Source organism: Amblyraja radiata, chromosome 22 (assembly GCF_010909765.2).
Source record: "Amblyraja radiata isolate CabotCenter1 chromosome 22, sAmbRad1.1.pri, whole genome shotgun sequence".
Taxonomy (NCBI): Eukaryota; Metazoa; Chordata; class Chondrichthyes; order Rajiformes; family Rajidae; genus Amblyraja; species Amblyraja radiata.
The window spans coordinates 23,072,047-23,091,668 of NC_045977.1; the positions used below are offsets into that span (position 1 = coordinate 23,072,047).

General features: G+C 46.5%; 1 protein-coding gene across 3 annotated transcripts; it reads left to right on the forward strand.

Annotated features, from left to right (window-relative positions):
• Positions 1–3,344: 3,344 nt before the first annotated feature.
• On the forward strand, positions 3,345–19,487 carry dnaja3 (DnaJ heat shock protein family (Hsp40) member A3). 3 transcript variants are annotated; one of them, XM_033040670.1, is made up of 12 exons: positions 3,345–3,566; positions 5,714–5,844; positions 7,241–7,324; positions 8,415–8,612; positions 10,109–10,261; positions 10,961–11,108; positions 11,830–11,894; positions 13,055–13,183; positions 13,499–13,614; positions 13,768–13,865; positions 17,492–17,617; positions 19,220–19,487. In XM_033040670.1, the coding sequence occupies exons 1-11, from the start codon at positions 3,368–3,370 to the stop codon at positions 17,605–17,607; spliced, it is 1,437 nt and encodes a 478-aa protein (XP_032896561.1). In that variant the 5' UTR covers positions 3,345–3,367; the 3' UTR covers positions 17,608–17,617; positions 19,220–19,487. The 3 variants fall into 3 exon arrangements, with proteins under 3 accessions (XP_032896561.1, XP_032896562.1, XP_032896563.1); XM_033040671.1 differs by having other exon boundaries at positions 5,732–5,844; XM_033040672.1 differs by lacking the exon at positions 17,492–17,617.
• Positions 19,488–19,622: the final 135 nt, after the last annotated feature.

Here is a 19,622-nt window from a genome sequence, read left to right on the forward strand (position 1 = left end):
TGATAGATATGTAAAACCGATACAAGAAGAGACAGATATAGAAAACTTTGAGAATAAATTGTCAGAAGGTATCAAAAGAGCAGCATTAGTTTCCATACCTAAAAGTAAAGGAAGATCAAAAAGGAAAGCTGTGCCATGGTGGGACAATAAATGTAAAGAGGCAGTGGTGAATAGAAACAGAGCATTCAGATTATTAAAAAGAACTCATAACTACCAACACATGATTAATTACAAACAGGCTCAGGCAATTGTAAGGAGGACTATAAGACAAACAAAAAGAGCATATTGGAGGAAGTATTGTGATTCAATTGGAAACACAACACAGGCAGGGGAGATATGGGGGATGATTAAAAAAATGGAAGGTGATAAAAGGGAGTGGAGTTATCCTATCCTAACAAATGGAGATCAAACTGTAGTCTCAAATAAAGACAAAGCAGAACTAATGGTTAACACTTTTAGTAGGGTTCACAGCTCCCACAACTTATCAGATGAAGGAAGAAGAGGTAGGGAAAGAACAAGAGAGGAAAATGTTGAGGCCTTACAAAGGAAAGTTATCACAGAGGACAAGTACAATATTCCATTTAATTTGGGGGAGCTAAAGAGAGCTCTGGCCAAGTGTAAGAACTCAGCCCCAGGGAAGGATGATATTTGCTACATAATGATAAAGCATCTAAGTGAGGAGGGACTCCAAAAGATACTTGCACTATATAACAAGGTGTGGGAAGAAGGGCAAATACCGGAGAGGTGGAAGGAAGCAATCATTGTGCCTATTAGGAAACCAGGGAAAGATGCAAGTAATCCAGTAAATTATAGACCTATAGCTTTAACAGCACACATGTGTAAACTGATGGAAAGAATGGTAAATGAAAGATTAATGCATCTAATGGAAGAAAACGGTATAGTGGCTAATTATCAGAGTGGCTTTAGAAAACGGAGAGGTACTAATGATCCAGTTCTGTGCTTGGAAGATGATATAAGGAAAGCACAAGTTAAAAAAGAATCTGTAGTTACTGTATTTTTTGATGTAGAGAAGGCTTATGATATGTTGTGGAGAGAAGGTCTTCTAATAAAGCTGCATTTAATGGGAGTAGGAGGAAATATTTTTAACTGGATAATGGATTTTCTTAACGGTAGAAGTATCCAAGTTAAAATAGGGTCAGACATCTCTAGTAAATGTGTAGTCGAGAATGGAACTCCCCAAGGAAGTGCGATAAGCCCGATCCTATTCTCAATCATGATCAATGATATATTTGCAAACATTCAACCAGAGATGGGGCGATCGCTCTTTGCAGATGATGGCAGCCTATGGAGAAAGGGGAAGAATATAGATTTTATCGTGGGAAAAATGCAGCAAGGGATAGCCCAGGTGGAAGAGTGGGGAGTGAAATGGGGTTTTAAATTCTCTATAGAGAAGACAAAGACAATGGTTTTCACAAGGAAGGAAATTAAAGAGGATGTCCAGTTAAAACTATACGGCAACAATTTGGAAAGAGTAAAAGATTTCCGTTTCCTGGGAGTCCATTTTGACTCCAGATTAACATGGAGGGTCCACATTACAAAAATAATTGGAAAATGCAAAAAAGCCATCAATGTAATGAGATGCTTAGCAGGTTTAGAGTGGGGAGCAGATATATTATCTCTTAAACATATCTATGTATCACTGATCAGATCCAGACTAGAGTATGGCAGTATAGCTTATGGATCAGCATCTAAGTCAGTGTTGTCCGAGTTGGACAAAGTCCAAGCGGAAGCTCTAAGAATCTGTATAGGAGGTGTGCGGACGTCACCTGTATGTGCACTACAGGTGGAAACTGGGGAGATGCCGTTGAGACTGCGCCGCAGACAACTAATGGCTAATTACTGACTAAGCCTTAAGGGTCATGGAGAGAACCACCCAACAAAACAGGTAGTACAGGAGTGCTGGGAGAGAGGGGTGGCTCAGTCTGGAAGCTTCGGCTGGGTTGGAGGAGGTGTGGCAAGGGACATGGAAGTAGAGGACAAAGAGTTCTGCCCTGCAGTATTGTGGCCATCTGTCCCAATATGGTTACTGAACATCCCAAAAGTTGATCTGGAGATATGGGAGGCAAAAAGGAGGGGAAAAAATTCGGACTTAAAAACAGAATACCATAACCATATATATAATAGATACAGGGAACACCTCTTAATCTTCACAGATGGATCAAAGGACCCAGTAGCTGAAACAACAGGGCAGCTGTGGTAGTGCAAGGGATGAATGTTGAGATTTGCAAAAGAACAAATAACTATTTGGCAGTGTATACAGTGGAACTGTACGCTATTTTGATGGCAGTTCGGTGGATAGAACAGGTGCAACCATGCAAAGTATTAATATGTAGCGACTCATTGTCTGCAATCCAGAGTATTGGGTCTGGTGCATCCCATAGGCGGCCTGACCTAGTGTATGAAATTCTACTACTATTAAGCCAAGTAACAAGGAAGGGCAGTGACGTGACTTTGTTGTGGGTCCCAGCACACATTGGTGTGCTAGGAAATGAAAAAGTGGATAAATTAGCAAAAGAGGCCTTTAAAAAAGAGAACATAGAGGTAAACTTACAATTATCCAAATCTGAAGGAAAACACATTGTGTGGAAGAAAATAAATCAGGAATGGCAACAATACTGGGAACAGGAGACAAAGGGGAGACACCTCTATTCGCTACAAAATAGAGTGGGCATTACAGCAAGAAGAGGGGGGAACAGGAGAGAACAGGTAGTATTAGCAAGATTGAGGATAGGACACACTCACCTGAACAGCACATTAAAAATGTTGGGAAAACACCCTACTGGGCTGTGTGAGGAATGCCATCAGCCGGAAACAGTTCAGCATGCTCTAGTTGCATGTAGAAGATATGAAACAGAAAGAAGAGTTTTGATCAGTGAAATGAAGAAAATTGGAATGACAGATATATCAGAAAAGAACATTCTAGAGTATGGAGGGGAAGGAAAAGGAGTAAAGGTGTTGTTTAATTTCTTGAGGGCCTCTGGCCTTATAAAAAGGATATAATGTAAAGACATGAGGACTGTGGAGTGAAGCCAGAAGGTGGCAGCAATGCAACATTGTGGATGCCGGCTGCCGTAAAACTCCAAAGAAGAAGAAGAGGAAGAAGAAGAGTGAGGGGGCAGGATGGAGTGAGGGAGAAGGGGTACAGGGATGCAGTTAAGGGGACCGGGATGGAGTGAGGGTGTAGGGACTGGAGTGAGGGATGAAGTGAAGGAGGGACAGGCAGCATGACCCTCAGGTAAGGGCATGGGTTTGCCATCACCGAAGCTGCTAGGCAACGGAGAGTCTAATTGCGCAGGCGCAGTATGCGACGGTGCTGGTGGCCGCCCATGTGCGCAGGCGCGCCAAGATGGCGGCGGCAAGGTGCTGGGCGCGTTTGGTGTCGGTGACCTGGGGCTCGGCGGCCGGCTCATCGCTGCTGGACGCCGGGACCTGGCCCATCCTCGGCTCCCGGGGGCTAGCAACCACCTTGGTGAAGGGTCGTGGACTGCTGTCGACCGGCGGGCTAGGCCTGAGGCCCGGGCTGGAGCTGCGGCTCAGGCTGCCCGGTAAGGAGGGGGCCGGTGGCGGACGCCGGGACACGAGAGGCCGCTGCCCCGGACATCACAGGACACGGGCCCGAGGGGATGCTTAGCCCTCCCGGGCGGGAGAGGTTGATGTGACCCCTCCGTTGTCCCCACCTCCTGATCCCCACCCGGGGGCTTGGAGTCGGCAGATCCTTTGGGTGGGAGGAGAGGGCTGGACTCACGAAGTCCCGCGAATCTAAATGTTCACCACCACTTCTCATAGTCATATAACGTGCGCAACATCTGTCACTTTGCGCGGAACAAGGAATTGCAGATGCTTGTAGGGGGAAGAAAGCAGGAAGGGAGGTGGGGCCGGGATAAAGCCTGAAACTTGACAATTTCCCTCCTGGTATAAATGGGAGGTGGCGTGTGATAACAAGAAATGAGAAGTAGGAAGATTAGAAACGTATTCTTTTGAGATCTGTGTCCTTGTACAAAAATATAGAAACAAAGAACTGCAGATGCTGATTAATACCAAAAAGGACACGAAGTGCTAGAGTAATGTGCTAAATTATTCCAGCACTCTGTGTCCTTTATTGCACAAAATTGCTTTTTTTCCTTCTGGTACGTCAATAATTAACCCAGCTGGATTTATCCTCTCTTGTCTTACTGAATAAGAGCTATCTAAGCAACATTCTACATTGGAAGGTTGGTGACTGCTGTTGCTTCACCACTTGGCGAGTAGCAAGGTTTGCAGATGGTGGTTTTCAGTCCCCTGTACCAGATTTAGGATCTTGTCTGGTCAAATTGCTTCTTGTGTTCTCACATGTTTCTTGATATGTGGAGTGAATTGAATTAGCTGCAGGCAATCCTCTGTGGCAATGAGGTTCTCAGAAGAAGTAGAACCACATTGTCTGCCTCGTATTTCTGGCTGAAGATATTTGCAAATCCGTCAGCCTTGTGGGATGTTTGCCTTGGTGGAGTCGAGAACCAAGGGCATAATCTCAGGGTAAAGATAAGGAGAAATTTATTCTGAGGGTTGTAAATGTTTACAATTCTTTACCCTGGAGAACTGTGGATGCTGAGTCTAAGTTTATTCAAGGCAGAGAGAATTTTTTAGATCACAGAGGAAGTGATGGTTTTGGGATGGGAGAGAAAATGGAGTGGAACTTAATGGTAGCCAGCCATGATCTTGTTGACCAGAACAGACAAGAGGGGATGTTCTCATTTTCTGTACATGCATTAAGGGAATTTGAGCAGGGAAAGAAATCACACATTCACAATGGACAGATGGAGTTAAAAGTTATATGTAAAGTACAGAGAAAAGTATCCTGTCTGATCCAGTTTCTTTGTCAATTGTTTTATTTAAAACAAATAATTATTTCCATTTATACAGCTCCTTTCATATGGCAAAATGTCCCACGTCGCTTCAGGGAGTGTCACCAGACTGACTGACACTGTACCACAAACACAAATTAGTTCTGCTCAGAGTATGAGTCTGTCGAGCCCATTCTAATTCATTTAGATCATCTCATTCTTGAGAACTTTGATTGATTGAAAGATACAGCATCGAAACAGGACCTTCGGCCCACTGCCAACCCTCCGTACCAACCATCATTTTTTAATCACCCGTTCATAGACACAAAATGTTGGAGCAACAGCAGGTTGGCAGCATCTTTGGAGAAAAGGAATAGGTGATGTTTCTGGTCGAGACACTTTCTCAGACTGAGCCTGAGAATTACCCTTTCACACTAGTTTTATGTCATCCCACTTTCTCATCCACTCCCTATACACTAGAGGCAGTTTACAAAGGCCAATTAACCTACAAACCTGCACGTCTTTGGTATGTGGGAGGAAACCTGATAATTCGGAGGAAGCCCATGCAGTGACATGGAGAACGTGCAAACTGCACACACGGACAGCACCCGAGGTCAGGGTCGACCCGGGTCTCTGGTGCTGTGAGGCAGCGGCTCTACTCGCAGCGCCACTATACCACCCAGAGATTGGAAGCTGCATTCCAGTCTCAGTATGAATACAGATTCACTACCCCCGGGAATCAGAACGGTGACTCTTTGGTGCCCTTCCTCTGGGCAAACGATCCACTTGTTATAATTCCCATAGCGATAACTAAATGTTGTTACTAACTGTTGCTTTTCATCTCTCCCCCACCCCTCTCCCTGCTTTTCCAGGCTCTGCTCCTTATCCAGTAGGTGTGGCTGGATTTCATACCACCACTGGTTTGGCCAAGACTGATTATTATGAGGTATTAGGGATCTCACGCAAATCGACGCAGCGGGAGATTAAAAAAGCCTATTATCAGGTATGGAGGAGGAGGTTGCTTTAACCAGTTTTAATTTTCCCATTCTGTAGCCGTTCTGTCAGATAACCAGCGAACCGACCAACCTTTCTGATATCAGGCAGCATCTCTCACCTAACCCATCTGATCATCTGATGGCAGAAACAAAAACCATGTGACAGAAATCTATCCCCTTGATCTCACCTGCTCTTCTGGAGGGCCTGGTTTTGCCAATGCACAATTTTATGTGACCAAGTATATGGAACAAACTGCCAGAGGAAATAGTAGAGACAGGGACGGTAATGATATTTAATAGACACTTGGACAGGTACAGGGATGGGAGAGATGTGGGCCTGCTTGAAGCAAGGGATATTTTGCACCTTGGTCAGAATGGACGAGTTGGGGCGAGGGGCCTGATTCCTTGCTGCACAACTATCTGACTCTAAATGTCTGCATAGGAATTATGAACAGAGGGGTTAGCAGGATCCACTATGGAAAGGTAAAACACAAAGTGCTGGAGTAACTCAGCAGGTCAGGCAGCATCTCTTGAGGGGATGGTATTTTGGGTTGGGACCCTTTAGCCTGATTGTGGTGGAGAGGGGAGGGAGCGGGAAGAGAGGTCGGGGTAGGCCAAAGCCTGACAAGTGAGGGGTGAGTTTGATTGGCAGATGGGTGGATAAAGGCCAGAGATGAAAAAGGGTGTCAGCTAAGCAGAGAAGTAAAATGTAAAGCCGGACGGATATAGGTGGAAAGGGACAGTGGGGAGGGGAAGGGGGCAGGATGGTGGGAAAAATAGGTACGCACTGCGGTAGGAGGGGGTTCACGGGAATGGGAGATGGGGGTGTTACATACAATTGGAGTATTCAATTGGAAGGTGTTGCGAGACCGAGCCTCAAAATATGGCCATATCTGCATAGTGCCGCAGTAGGCCCTGATAGTGGGATCACAGACTCGCCTCACCGTTACTCTAATCTGTGATCAAGGCTTTGTATCCTCTGGTGCTGCTCCAATCCCACAATGTGGCATAGGCTGGTGACTGAATAGTGTGGCATAGGCTGGTAACTGAATGTAGTGTGGCATAGGCAGGTGACTGAACACACCTCATGGGACTTACCTACTCCCTCTGATGTTTTAGACAGTGGACTAAAGTTTGACTGGATCTGTGACACTACAAGAGGCAGTGGGAATGGCTGCTGTCGAGTCAAATTTAACTGTCTTTTCATAAATGTGTTTTTAAAAATATAGTCTGAATTAATCATCATTGTATTTGGAACACTGAAACAAAATAAATCAAAACTGATTAGAATGGGAAGCTTGCTGACATCCACTTTGGGATACAGAGTATGTGCCAGTGAAGCCTTCGGGAGAGAGGTTGGTCTCCATGTGATATCGCAGTTCAACCGTTTCTGTTGCTCCACAGCTTGCAAAGAAGTACCACCCAGACACAAACAAGGACGACCCAAAGGCAAAGGAGAAATTTTCCCAGCTGGCAGAAGCTTATGAGGTACTGGATCTGCTCTGATAATGGCCGGTGGGAGCATTGGTTGGCAACAATCCCACTGGACTTCCTGGGGCAGCGGGAAAGGGTTGTGTGGACACTGCAGTCATTGAGAGATCTGTGATCAAGGATCTGTATCCTCTGGTGCTGCCCCAGTCCTACAATGTGGTATAGGCTGGGCCAGACAGCATTGTGTGTTGGACAGAGCGAGGGTGAGAGTTTTCTGCTGGATCAGTACAGTGCAATGGGTTGAATGGCCCCTAAAAGCAACAAATGCCCTGTGTTTCCATCAGAGGCAGCACAGTGGAAGTGTCCGAGATGTCAATTTCCTAATGGCTGTGGGTGTCGCGGGTGTTCATTTCCTCCCCCCCCCCCCCCGTCCCCTTCCACCACTATCCCTCCGTTTTGTTTTAAATTTCACTCCTCTTTACGCCTTATCTGACAACCTTTTGTCCCCTTTTCATCTTGAGCCCTTGTCCACCCATTTGCCAATCACCCCCTCCTTGCCTGTATCCACCTGTCATTTGCGAGGCATGGACCCGCCCCCTTCTCTGTTCCAGCTTCCTCCCCCCTTCCACAATCAGTCTGAAGAAGGGAACTGACCCAAAACATTGTCTGTTCACCCCTTCACCAGATGTTGCCTGACTTGCTGAGTTCCTCCAGCACTTTGTTTTACTCGAGATTCCAGCGTCCATAATTTTTGATAGATTGACAGCAGGGTACAGGCCCTTCAGCCCAGCAAGTCCACGCTGACCATCGACCGCCCATTCACACTAGTTTTATATTACCCCCCTTTCTCATCCACTTCCTGCACACTAGAGAGTCCAATTGATCTACAAACCAGTATGTCTTTGGGATGTGGGAGAAAATCCTCACTGTCACAGGGAGAATGTGCAAACTCCACACAGACAACACCCAAGGTCTTGATCAAACGGGGGTCTTAGGCAGTGGGTGGGCTGTCGGGCCTGGTTTCACGCTGCATCTCTAAGCTAAACTGTGCTGGGCAGTACCCAAGGCTGTTTTCATTGCCAGGCACTGGCCACAGTTTGTTCTTTGCCAGGTTTAAGGCTCAAGCTAATGCCACTGTTGTTGGTAGGTGTTGAGCGACGAGGTGAAGAGGAAGCAGTATGACACGTACGGGGCGGCGGGCTTCGATGCCGGCACGGCGCGAGGCCAGCAGTACTGGCAGGCGGGGCCCTCCGTCGATCCAGAGGAACTGTTCCGCCGCATCTTTGGGGAGTTCTCTGGGTCTCGGTTCACGGATTTCAACAGCATGTTTGACCAACCACATGAGGTGAGTGTACTGACTGCCCGGTTATACAGAGCTGGTACTACAGGGGGTACAGTTCCACACCCTCACAACCTCCTCTGTTCCCCCTCCAAGATACTGTTGGGGTCAGAGGCTCCTGAGGGGATTGTTCGTGAACATGCAGATACTCCCAGATTATATTCAGAACCAGCCACCTACTGTACAGAGCATCCGCAGTTCCTTGAGGAAAGTCTCCCTCCATTCCAGTAGAAACAAAGAACAGATGCTGTTTCTTACCAATGATAAACTCAAAAGTGCTGGAATAACTCAATGGGTCGGGCAGCATTTCTGGAAGAAAAGGATGGGTGACGTTTCTGCCAATCTGAACAAGGGTCCCAACCTGAAACATCACCCCTCCTTTTTCTCCAGAGATGCTGCCTGACCCGCTGAGTTACTCCAGCACCTAATGTCTATCCCTCTATTCCAAGGCTGTTTGGGTCATTTCATTCACACCGAGCACCTTAGGCATGTGTTTGCTCTGCAGATTGAGCGGCTGCCACTTGGGACATGAGATTTCTACAAAATGTCCACAATTTTGGGAACTTTGTACGATGTTTTAGAAGACTTCGGTTTACCACATCAGAGACTGTTCCACCCCCTCAGGAGCTGGTGACAGCTGAGAACACTGCACTGACTCCCAAGATCTGAGCCATTTCCTATTTTATGGAAATCTGGTTGATTCATTGCTTGGGTTTGCGAACAGCTGTGCCCAAAACCACAAGAAGTTGCAGGGAGTTGTGGATGTAGCCCAGTTCATCACACAGACCAGAATCCCCACCATCGACTCCATCTACATTTCACGTTGCCTCTGGATAGCAAACAGTATAATCAATGACCTTCCTGGTCATTCCCACTTCTCCTCGCATCCATTGGGCAGAACACACAGAAGCTTGAAAGTACACCACCAGATTCAGGAATATCCTTAACCCTGTTCTTATCAGACTTCTGAATGGCCCTCCCATTTTCCAACATACCTCATTGCAGACATTGGGCTACAATGCTGTACCAAACAATATATTCTGCATTCTGGTATTTTTCTCTTTGCCACCACCTGTTGTACTTTGCATGGCTTGATTGTACTCATGTTTAGTGTGATCTGATTTAATTGGCTAGCATGCAAACAAAAGCTTCTCACTGTATCTTGGTTCACCGATAAACCGCTGCCAACAGAGTGCCAGTAACGACCACCTTCAGGCCTCCGTGTGCAGAGGAACCTGTTTGTGATTCACTTCTTCAATCTCTTCAGTTGACTGAGAAAGGTTTGGGTCCAGTTCTCTCAGAAACCTCTCTGATTTATCACTATTTAAGGGGACACCATCAAATAAATAGTCAACAAATTATCGTTTTATGTTAAAGGAGTGAATTTTGATTTAAGCTAGCAATCCCTGAAAGGAAGAGACTGTTGTTTAAAGCTGTTTGTTGGCTGTCGGTGATGATGTTGCTTCATCTCACTGCCGTGCTGTGATTGCTGCTCCCCTCAGTACATCATGGAGCTGACCTTCACACAAGCTGCAAAGGGAGTGAACAAGGAGATCTCAGTGAGCCTGGACGACACGTGCCACCGGTGTGATGGCAAAGGGAACGAGCCGGGAACGAAGGTCCAGCACTGCCACTACTGCAACGGGACTGGCATGGTACGTACAAACTAAACAGGGCCATTCGGCCCACCTTTCTATGCACGCGTAATATTGAAATCCAGGGCACACGACTGTTGTATCCTCCTCGTCCTGCTTGATGGAGCTGCTGCGCACGTTTTGCCAGGGCCACTGTGGTACCATGCCTTGTCCAAGAGTGTCACACAGCACGGAAACAGGCCCCACTCTTCCATGCAAACATGATGCCCCACCTAGCTAGTCCCATTTACCCTCATTTGGCCCATGTCCCTTTAAACCTGTTCTAGCCTTGTACCTGTCCATGTGACTTTAATAGCTGGTAGAGTCGCTGGCCACACCGAGCCAGGGACCTGGGTTCGATTCTGACCTCGGGTGCTGTTTGTGTGGAGTTTGCGCACTCTCCCTGTGACCGCGTGGATGCTCCAATTTACTCCTACATCCCAAAGATGTGTGAGTTTGTAGGTTAATTGGCCTCTGTAAAATTGCCCCTGGTGTATAGGGAGTGGATGAGAAAGTGGGATAACATAAACCTAGTATGAACAAATGATCGACGGTCAGCGTGGATAAAGTGAGCTGTAGGGCCTGTTTCGATACTGTATCTTTTAATCAATCAAGTGTTCTAGTACCTGCTTCAACTGCCTCCTGTGGCAGCTTGTTCTCAGCTCCCATCTCCCTGTGTGCAGAAGTTGCCTCTCACGATTGTTTGTGTTGCTGTGACAGGAAACGCTGAACACGGGTCCATTTGTGATGCGTTCCACATGCCGGCGCTGTGGAGGCAAAGGCTCGGTCATGACAACGCCCTGCATCGTTTGCCGAGGTAGCGGGCAGAGCAAGCAGAAGAAGACTGTGATGGTGCCCGTTCCAGCTGGTGAGACTTGGGCAGCAACCAAATCCCATTTCCCAGGAACTTCAGTGAAAGGAACCTCGGGGAGGAAGTCCAAACACATTCCAGTCTTTCAGAGCAGCACAGGAACAGGCCCTTCAGCCCACAGTGTCCGTGCCAGACATGATACCCAGTTAAACTAATCACCTCTGCCTGCATGTGATCCATATCCCTCCATTCCCTCCCCTCTCAGTGTAAAAAAAAAAACTTTACCAGCGCATCTCCTTTGAACCTTGCCTCCCTCACCACAAAGCTATGCCCTCTAGTCATTGACATTTCCACCCTTGGGGGGGGAGGGGGAGGGGGAAAGAATCTGACTGCCTTCCATTTCTGTGCCTCTTATAATTTTATAAACTTCTCTAGGGTCTCCCTTCTGCCTCAGTGTATGGAACAATGAGTGGGAGGGTAATGGAATTGAGGACGGTTTATCCATAGTCTAAACATCGGCATCGGCCCTTAAGACCACGTCACCTCATCTGATTCATCCTGTGATGATGCTTGTGTGAGAGCCGGGCCAGAGGGGGTGAGGTTGGTGAGCAGCCCACGTCCCATGCTGCTGCTGCGGTCTAATGGCCTGATTCTACAGGGAGCCGTTGCTGAACCTGGGCCACAGGCCTCCCAGGTGCTGCTTTACTGGGAGCAGTGGCTGCCAGTTCTGGCGCCTGTATCTGCGCTGTGCCTGATCTAACTTGTATGCACCTTGCAGGGGTGGAGGACGGACAGACAGTACGCATGCCGGTGGGGCGCAAGGAGATCTTCATCACCTTCAGGGTAAGTCACGGTCATGCATCACCCGCCCTCACAGCTGGTCTGCAGCATGTGAGGACTGGAACGTGAAACACATGGACAGCACAGGAACAGGACTGTCTCTGTTGGGCATGCTAAATGAATCACATCTGCCTTCACATGATCTCGAGGGCTGGAGTGAAAGGGAACTTCGGGCAGCAAGTCCAAGCTCGTAGAACAGCAGATAGACCAAAGTGCTGGGGTAACTCATCATGAATGATGGCTGGAGCCAAATCATGAATGTATCTTGGAATCACCATGGTCCCATCACTAATCTGTGGAACAGCTCAGACCTGCTGTCAGAGAAACACCCTCTCTTCGTAGACCTAGCTAATGTTGGATCCAATTTACCAACTTGTCTTGGATCCCAAGTGATTTAATCTTCTGCAGCAGCCTACACTGTGGGACCCTTAATAAAGTCCATGCCCTACCCTCATTAATCATCTTCGTCACTTCCTCAAAAAAAATCAATTGAATTTGAGAGAGAAGACCAGCTTCCCGCACAAAGCGATACTGGAGGGCACTTCAGATACCAATAGTCTGGCTGATTGCTGTAAGGTGGAGAGTGTGGCTGTTTATACTTCCCATCTGGAGACCACATCTGGAGGTGTGCAGTCAGAAGCAAGATGTCAACCCCCTTGGTTACTGTGGTGGGGGAGCACGAAATGCCAAGAGTCAACAATCAAGTGTTTTATTATCATATGTCCTGAAACGAACGGACATTCTTACTTGCAGCAGCAGAACAGATATGTAAACATAGTACTCTGTAAAACCCATAAAAAAAACAACAAAGATGTCTTTAAAAATGTATATGTATAACAGACAAATAAACAAACGATAATAGTGCAAAGTCAAAAATAATGTCCCCAAGTTTATATCCGGGACCTGTTTGTAGTGTTTAATAGCCTGATGGTTGTAGGGAAGAAGCTGCTCGTGTACCTGGACATTAGTTTTCAGGCTCCTATACAATTATATAATTGTATGGGGATATAAGTTTTGTGCCTGCAAGCTAATGGTCACTTCTGCTAGGGATCATTGCGCTTGCTGCTAGTCTGGAGGTAGTGGGTCTGGAGGGGAGAGGGGGGGGTGAGAGCTTGCAGCGGGACCTTCAATATTGGATGGTTCACTTTCCCTACGTTATTCAGGTCCAGAGGAGCTCGACCTTCCGGCGGGACGGAGCGGACATTCACTCCGACCTGCACATATCCATCGCGCAGGCCGTTCTCGGAGGCACTGCCCGAGCTCAGGGGCTGCACGAGACCCTCAACATCACGGTAAGTGTGGCTGGCTGCAGCCGGCAGCATCCAGGCACCGTTCTCTGTATGTGTTGAGTCATATCATGAGACCAGTGCCCCTTGAGATCAAACCGCTCTACCACCACCATCCTTTTGATCCTGTGTGATGGGCACTGGTTCACACCAGCATCTCTCACTGCCTCTCTTAAATTGAATGTCTGTTTTAGCATTGGAAGAGTCTGATGTTTCCCTTCGCGTCCCCATCCCACCCTCCCCTCTCTGCTTTATCTGCTGTCTGGCAGTGAGCCCAGACCCTGCCCTAGCTGTAGCTGATTACACTCCATCTGTCTGCAGATCCCTGCTGGGATTCAGGTCGATCAGAGGATTCGACACGCTAGTAAAGGTATCCCAAAGGTCAACAGTTACGGATACGGAGATCACTACATCCACATCAAGGTGAAAATCCCCAAGTGAGTATGGCCAGCTGCCTGTGGCTGGGAGTAGAGTGGTGGGCATCTTACTGTTGGGCCATCAACAGGAGTTCAGTGTGTGGAAGTAAACCTCCTTCGTGCTGTGGTGGAAGATGAGTATTGATCTGAAATGGTACTCTCTCTGCTTGGCAGGAGGCTATCGTCTAGGCAGAGCTCCCTGATGGCAGCTTATGCGGAGGAGGAGACAGAGGTGGAGGGCACAGTTAATGGAATCGTTAACACAGCTACAGGTGAGCAACATGTTTACAGCGCAGAGCTACGGCTGCGGATGTGTCAACCCCAAACTGTAGTTATAGGAGCAGGAGGAGGCCATTTGGCCAGAACCTGCTCGACCGTTCCACAAGACCATGGCTGATCTTTTGCCTGAGTTTTCTGCTCTGTTCCCATAGACCTTGATTCATCTTGTATTCAGTAAAATATCCATCTCTCTTTGGAATACAATGGCTGAGCCTCCAGGATAAAGAATTCCAAAGGTTCACGACACACAGAGGTTTTCCACATCTCTGTCCAAAATAGCATGCCCTTTATCCTGTAATGGTGACCCCCTGCTACTCTGGTGTGGCCTCTGCGTATTATACATGTCTCATTGAGTACGGAGGTCTGGCCTTCTCCATCTCTCCTCGTACAGTGCCCTCCATAATGTTTGGGACAAACCCATCATTTATTTATTTGCCTCTATACTCCACAATTTGAGATTTGTAATAGAAAAAAACACTTGAGCAGATAGGATGTGTCTATACACTTCAGAATTCATTATGCTACTACCGTCAGCAGTTGTATCATCAATGAAGATAAGTGAGCCAGTACCTTCAGCAGCCAAACATGCCCAGGCCATAACACCCCCACCGCAGAGGGGGTGATATGCTTTGGATCTTGGGCAGTTCCTTCTCTCCTCCATACTCTGCTCTTGCCATCACTCTGATAAAAGTTAATCTTCGTCTCATCTGTCCACAAGACCTTGGTTAAAGTGCACATTATCAGATTTTATTAAAAGGGTATTTTTATATATTTTGGTTTCGCCATGTAGAAAATACAGCTGTATTTATACAAGCCCCCCATCCCACCCATTTCAGGGCACCATAATGTTTGGGACACATGGCTTCACAGGTGTGTGTAATTGCTCAGGTGTGTTTAAATGCCTTCTTAATGCAGGCATAAGAGAGCTCTCAGCACTTAGTCTTTCCATCACCTTTGGAAAATTTTATTGCTGTTTATCAACATGAGGACCAAAGTTGTGCCAATGAAAGTCAAAGAAGCCATTATGAGACTGAGAAACAAGAATAAAACTGTTAGAGACATCAGCCAAACCTTAGGCTTACCAAAATCAACTGTTTGGAACATCATTAAGAAGAAAGAGAGCACTGGTGAGCTTAATAATCGCAAAGGGACTGGCAGGCCAAGCAAGACCTCCACAGCTGATGACAGAAGAATTCTCTCTATGATAAAGAAAAATCCCCAAACACCTGTCCGACGGATCAGAAACACTCTTCAGGAGTCAGGTGTGGATTTGTCAATGACCACTGTCCGCAGAAGACTTCATGAACAGAAATACAGAGGCTACACTGCAAGATGCTAACCATTGGTTAGTTGCAAAAATTGAATGGCCTGGTTACAGTTTGCCAAGAAGTACTTAAAAGAGCAACCACAGTTTTGGAAAAAGATCTTGTGGACAGATGAGGCGAAGATTCTTGGCATACCGACTCTCCGTAATCCTCTCAGGAAGTAGAGGCGCTGATGTGCTTTCTTTATGATTGCATCAGTGTTCTGGGACCAGGAGAGATTTTCGGAAATATGCACGGCCAGGAATTAGAAGTTCTTGACCCTTTCCACCATCGACCCGTTGATATAAACGGGACTGTGGGATCCCATCCTACCCCTTCCGAAGTCCACAATCAGTTCCTTGGTTTTGCTGATGTTGAGAGCCAGGTTATTGTGCTGGCACCATTTGGTCAATTGGTTGATCTCACTTCTATACTCTGACTCGTCCCCATCAGTGATACGTCCCACAACAGTGGTGTCGTCGGAAAACTTGATGATGGAGTTCGCACTATGTCCGGCTACGCAGTCATGAGTATAGTGTGTACAGCAGGGGGCTGAGCATGCAGCCTTGAGGTGCTCCCGTGCTGATTGTTATCGAGGATGACACATTTCCACCAATACAGACAGACTGTGGTCTGTGAATGAAGAAGTCGAGGATCCAATTGCAGAGGGATGCGCAGAGACCCATATCTGAGAGCTTGGTAACCAGCTTCGAGGGGATGATGGTATTAAATAATGAGCTGTGATCAATGAATAACAGCCTGACATATGAGTTTATGTTGTCCAAGTGGTCCAGAGCGGAGTGGAGAGCCAGTGAAATCGCATCCACCGTTGATCTGTTGTGGCGGTAGTGGGTCCAGGTTTTTGTCGAGGTATGAGTTGATTTGCGCCATGATCAGCCGCTCAGAGCACTTCATAACCACTGACGTTAGTGCCACAGTTCAAACAAGTGCCTCAAAACGCATTGGCCGGCGGTTCATTCTACAGCAAGACAATGATCCCAAACAGGTACACAAAATTGCTGGGGAAACTCAGCGAGTGCAGCAGCATCTATGGAGCGAAGGAAATAGGCGACGTTTCTGGCCGAAACCCTTCTTCAGACCCTTCGCTCCATAGCTCCATATGGACCCTTCGCTCCATATTTCCTTCGCTCCATAGATGCTGCTGCACCCGCTGAGTTTCCCCAGCAATTTTGTGTACCTTCGATATTCCAGCATCTGCAGTTCCCTTTTGAACACAATGATCCCAAACATACTGCTAAAGTAACAAAGTTAAAAAATGGTCAATTCTTGAGTGGCCAAGCAAATCACCCGATCTGAACCCAATTGAGCATGCCTTTTATATGCTGAAGAGAAAACTGAGGGGGATTAGCCCCCAAAACAAGCATAAGCTAAAGATGGCTGCAATACAGGCCTGGCAGAGCATCACCAGAGAAGACACCCAGCAACTGATGAAGTCCATGAATCGCAGACTTCAAGCAGGCGGGGGGGACGGACTATGTATAAACACTGCTGTAATTTCTACATGGTGAAACAGAAATGTCAGAATTTAATAAAGTGTATTTTTATACAATGTGCACTTTAACCACATGTGATTTTTTTTCTATTACAAATCTCAAATTGTGCAGTACAGAGGCAAATAAATAAATGATGGGTTTTTGTCCCAAACATTATGGAGGGCACAGTAGGACAGCCTTCAAAAACCAGCTTAGTGAATCCTCTCCAGTCCCACTGTAATAAGAATATCCTTCAATGGGCAAGACCAAAGTTGTGTACAATACTAAGTGTGGAGTTACTAAGACCCTACCAAAGGCACCTTACGCTTTTACTCAAATCTTTATGCAATAAAGGCAAGTTCCATTAATTAAATGTATGTCGTATCTGCATGTTTGTGATTTACGTTCAATACTTGGGGACCTTTTGCTGTTGATGTTTCCCATCAATTAAAAATATACGTAACATCATTTGTTGTTTGTGCTGAGGTCGGTGACCTCATTGTTCTGTGGTTCCCCACTCATTAGTAACTCAAATGTCAGCATTCCCATCACAACTCTTTCCTATTTAGTTTTGTCGTCTTAGTGCTTTTGCCGCTGGTTTTGATTAGATTTCTCACTGTTAGATTTCTTTGCCCTTGGAGAGGAATGTGGGAGGGGGAAGGAAACTTTAGCTGCTTACCCTGGGTGTTTGACCCAAGAGATAGAACAGAGATGATCTGACTGCTATTAACACCACTTCATCCTTTACTATACACTGTTTCTCTTGTCGGTAATTTCTTTCCCTGTGACGTCTGACCCTGGGCTCGCTGTTTGTACCTACAGGCACTGAAGCCCAGGCGAGGACTGAGACGGGGGAAAGACAGGCAGAGAAACCAGAGGCAGAGCCTGGGGAAAACAAGGAAGGATTCCTGACCAAATTAAAGCGCATGTTAAGTTGATGTGTCAGAGGTAGGACATCTTTTTGTTTTGGATCAGTCTGAAGAAGGGTCTCGACCCGAAACGTCACCCATTCCTTCTCTCCAGAGATGCTGCCTGATTTGCTAAGTTACTCCAGCAGTTTGTGTCTATCAGCTTTTTGTTTTCCTGTCACTATTGAGACTGGTCAGGTCATCCACTGTCTGGAGGCTTTGGAGCATTATTGAAACTGTAATGATACTTGGAGCCCGGCTCTGTCCCACCCTGTTCACCGCTGAGCTAGTTAAATGTGTCGGTCATGGATCACAGACGAATCCTTGGGTGGGACACTGTTGTCACAAGGGATGTAGGTTTTGACAGGCTGATTCTTGGTGCATCAGTCACAGTGCAAAACATGTTCTTCTGTGGAGAGCACAGTGCAAAACATGTTCTCCTGTGGAGAGCACAGGAATCAGTGCAGAGCCCTCACTATTTTTGGGTAATGTTTCGGGTCAGGATCCTTCACCAGTCTGGAGAAGGATCCCGATCATTAAACGCCACCCATCTTTTGTTTTCAAAGATGCTTCCTGACCCGCTGTGTTACTCCAGCATTTTGTGTAGATCTTTGGTATATACCAGCTTCTACAGTTCTTTTCTACACCTCAACTATTTATGATCTGTTTTTACTTGAAGGGACAGGGAAATGTGATTGTGTAAATGTAGGTGGGGAAGCAGGTTGTGATGCATACTGCATAAGGTTATAGACTGAGTGGGCAAAGAATTGGAGGTGAATACATGGTGGAGACATGAGGTAATCCACCTGGACAGTAAAAGATTTGCATGGCGAGAGTTTTGGAGATATGTGTGCCTTGTTCACAAAACAAAGCCAGCTTACATATACAGTAAAGGGGACAGAGTAGGGGATTATTGCTAATGCTGAGGGTGCAGACACAAGGAACTGCAGATGCTGGTTACAAAAAAACAATGTTGGAGACCCACATCTATTCCAGAGAAGTTACCTGAGCCGCTGAGTTACTCCAGCACTTTGTCTTTTTTCGTACCTGAGTAGGCTGTTAATAAGAGTGCATTTGGAATACTTTGTACAGTTTTGGTGTTTTTAAGGGATACACTAGCTGTCAACACAGTTGGGAAGGGTCATTAGATTGACTGCTGAGATGAAGGGTTGGTCATGTGAAGAAAGGTTGATGAGGTTGTGCCTCAGAGTTGGACAGGAGATTAGATGAGATTCTAGACTCAGTGAATGTTCCCCCTCATTGGGGAATCCACTACACAGGAGCCTGCAGTCAGATGTTTATCATTTAAGACAGAAATTAGAAATTTCTCATCCAACCTGTGTAACTCTGCTGTGAAGGCGAGTCATTCAAGAGCAAGACATGGCCTTTGAAAGATAGTTGAATCGAGGATTGACGTGAGCAAACTGGAACAGAGGCCAAGATCAGATCAGCCATGATCTTCGTGATTGAACAGTGTGTGTGGTTGAAGGTTCAGATACCACATTCACTCATTGGTTATCGCATGCTTGCTGTGTGGGTGCTCTGTGAACATATCCTGCCACTCTCAGACTTACACATGGCCCAGCTTTGCTGAACCTGTTGGAAAGTCCTGCACGTTTCACTGGTTGCACTTTGATTGCAGGAAAGCGTTCAAGTGGGAACTGAGCCAAGCTGGTGTGTGGATGCACGACTGCCACTAACAGTGGAGCAAGGACTGCTGCAGGAACTCCTTGTCCATGGAGCATGACACGAGCTGGAGCCCTCATTTTCCAATACGAAAGCCATTACATTTTATTTTAATTTTTGATTACTCTGTATAGTGTCAATAGCCATGTAAATATAGTGATAGATCTAATATTTAATCACAGCTGTTGCACTATGATTTGGACAAGATAAAATTGTGCTGCTAGTTGGAGTTGTCTTTTTTTTAATCATAAATCCAAACATATCTCACACTTCAGGAAACAGTAAATAAATTGACATTGACTGTGGACTGGGGTTCACTTGGGAGAAAAACGTCACAATTTCTGTGCTTATAAATAATG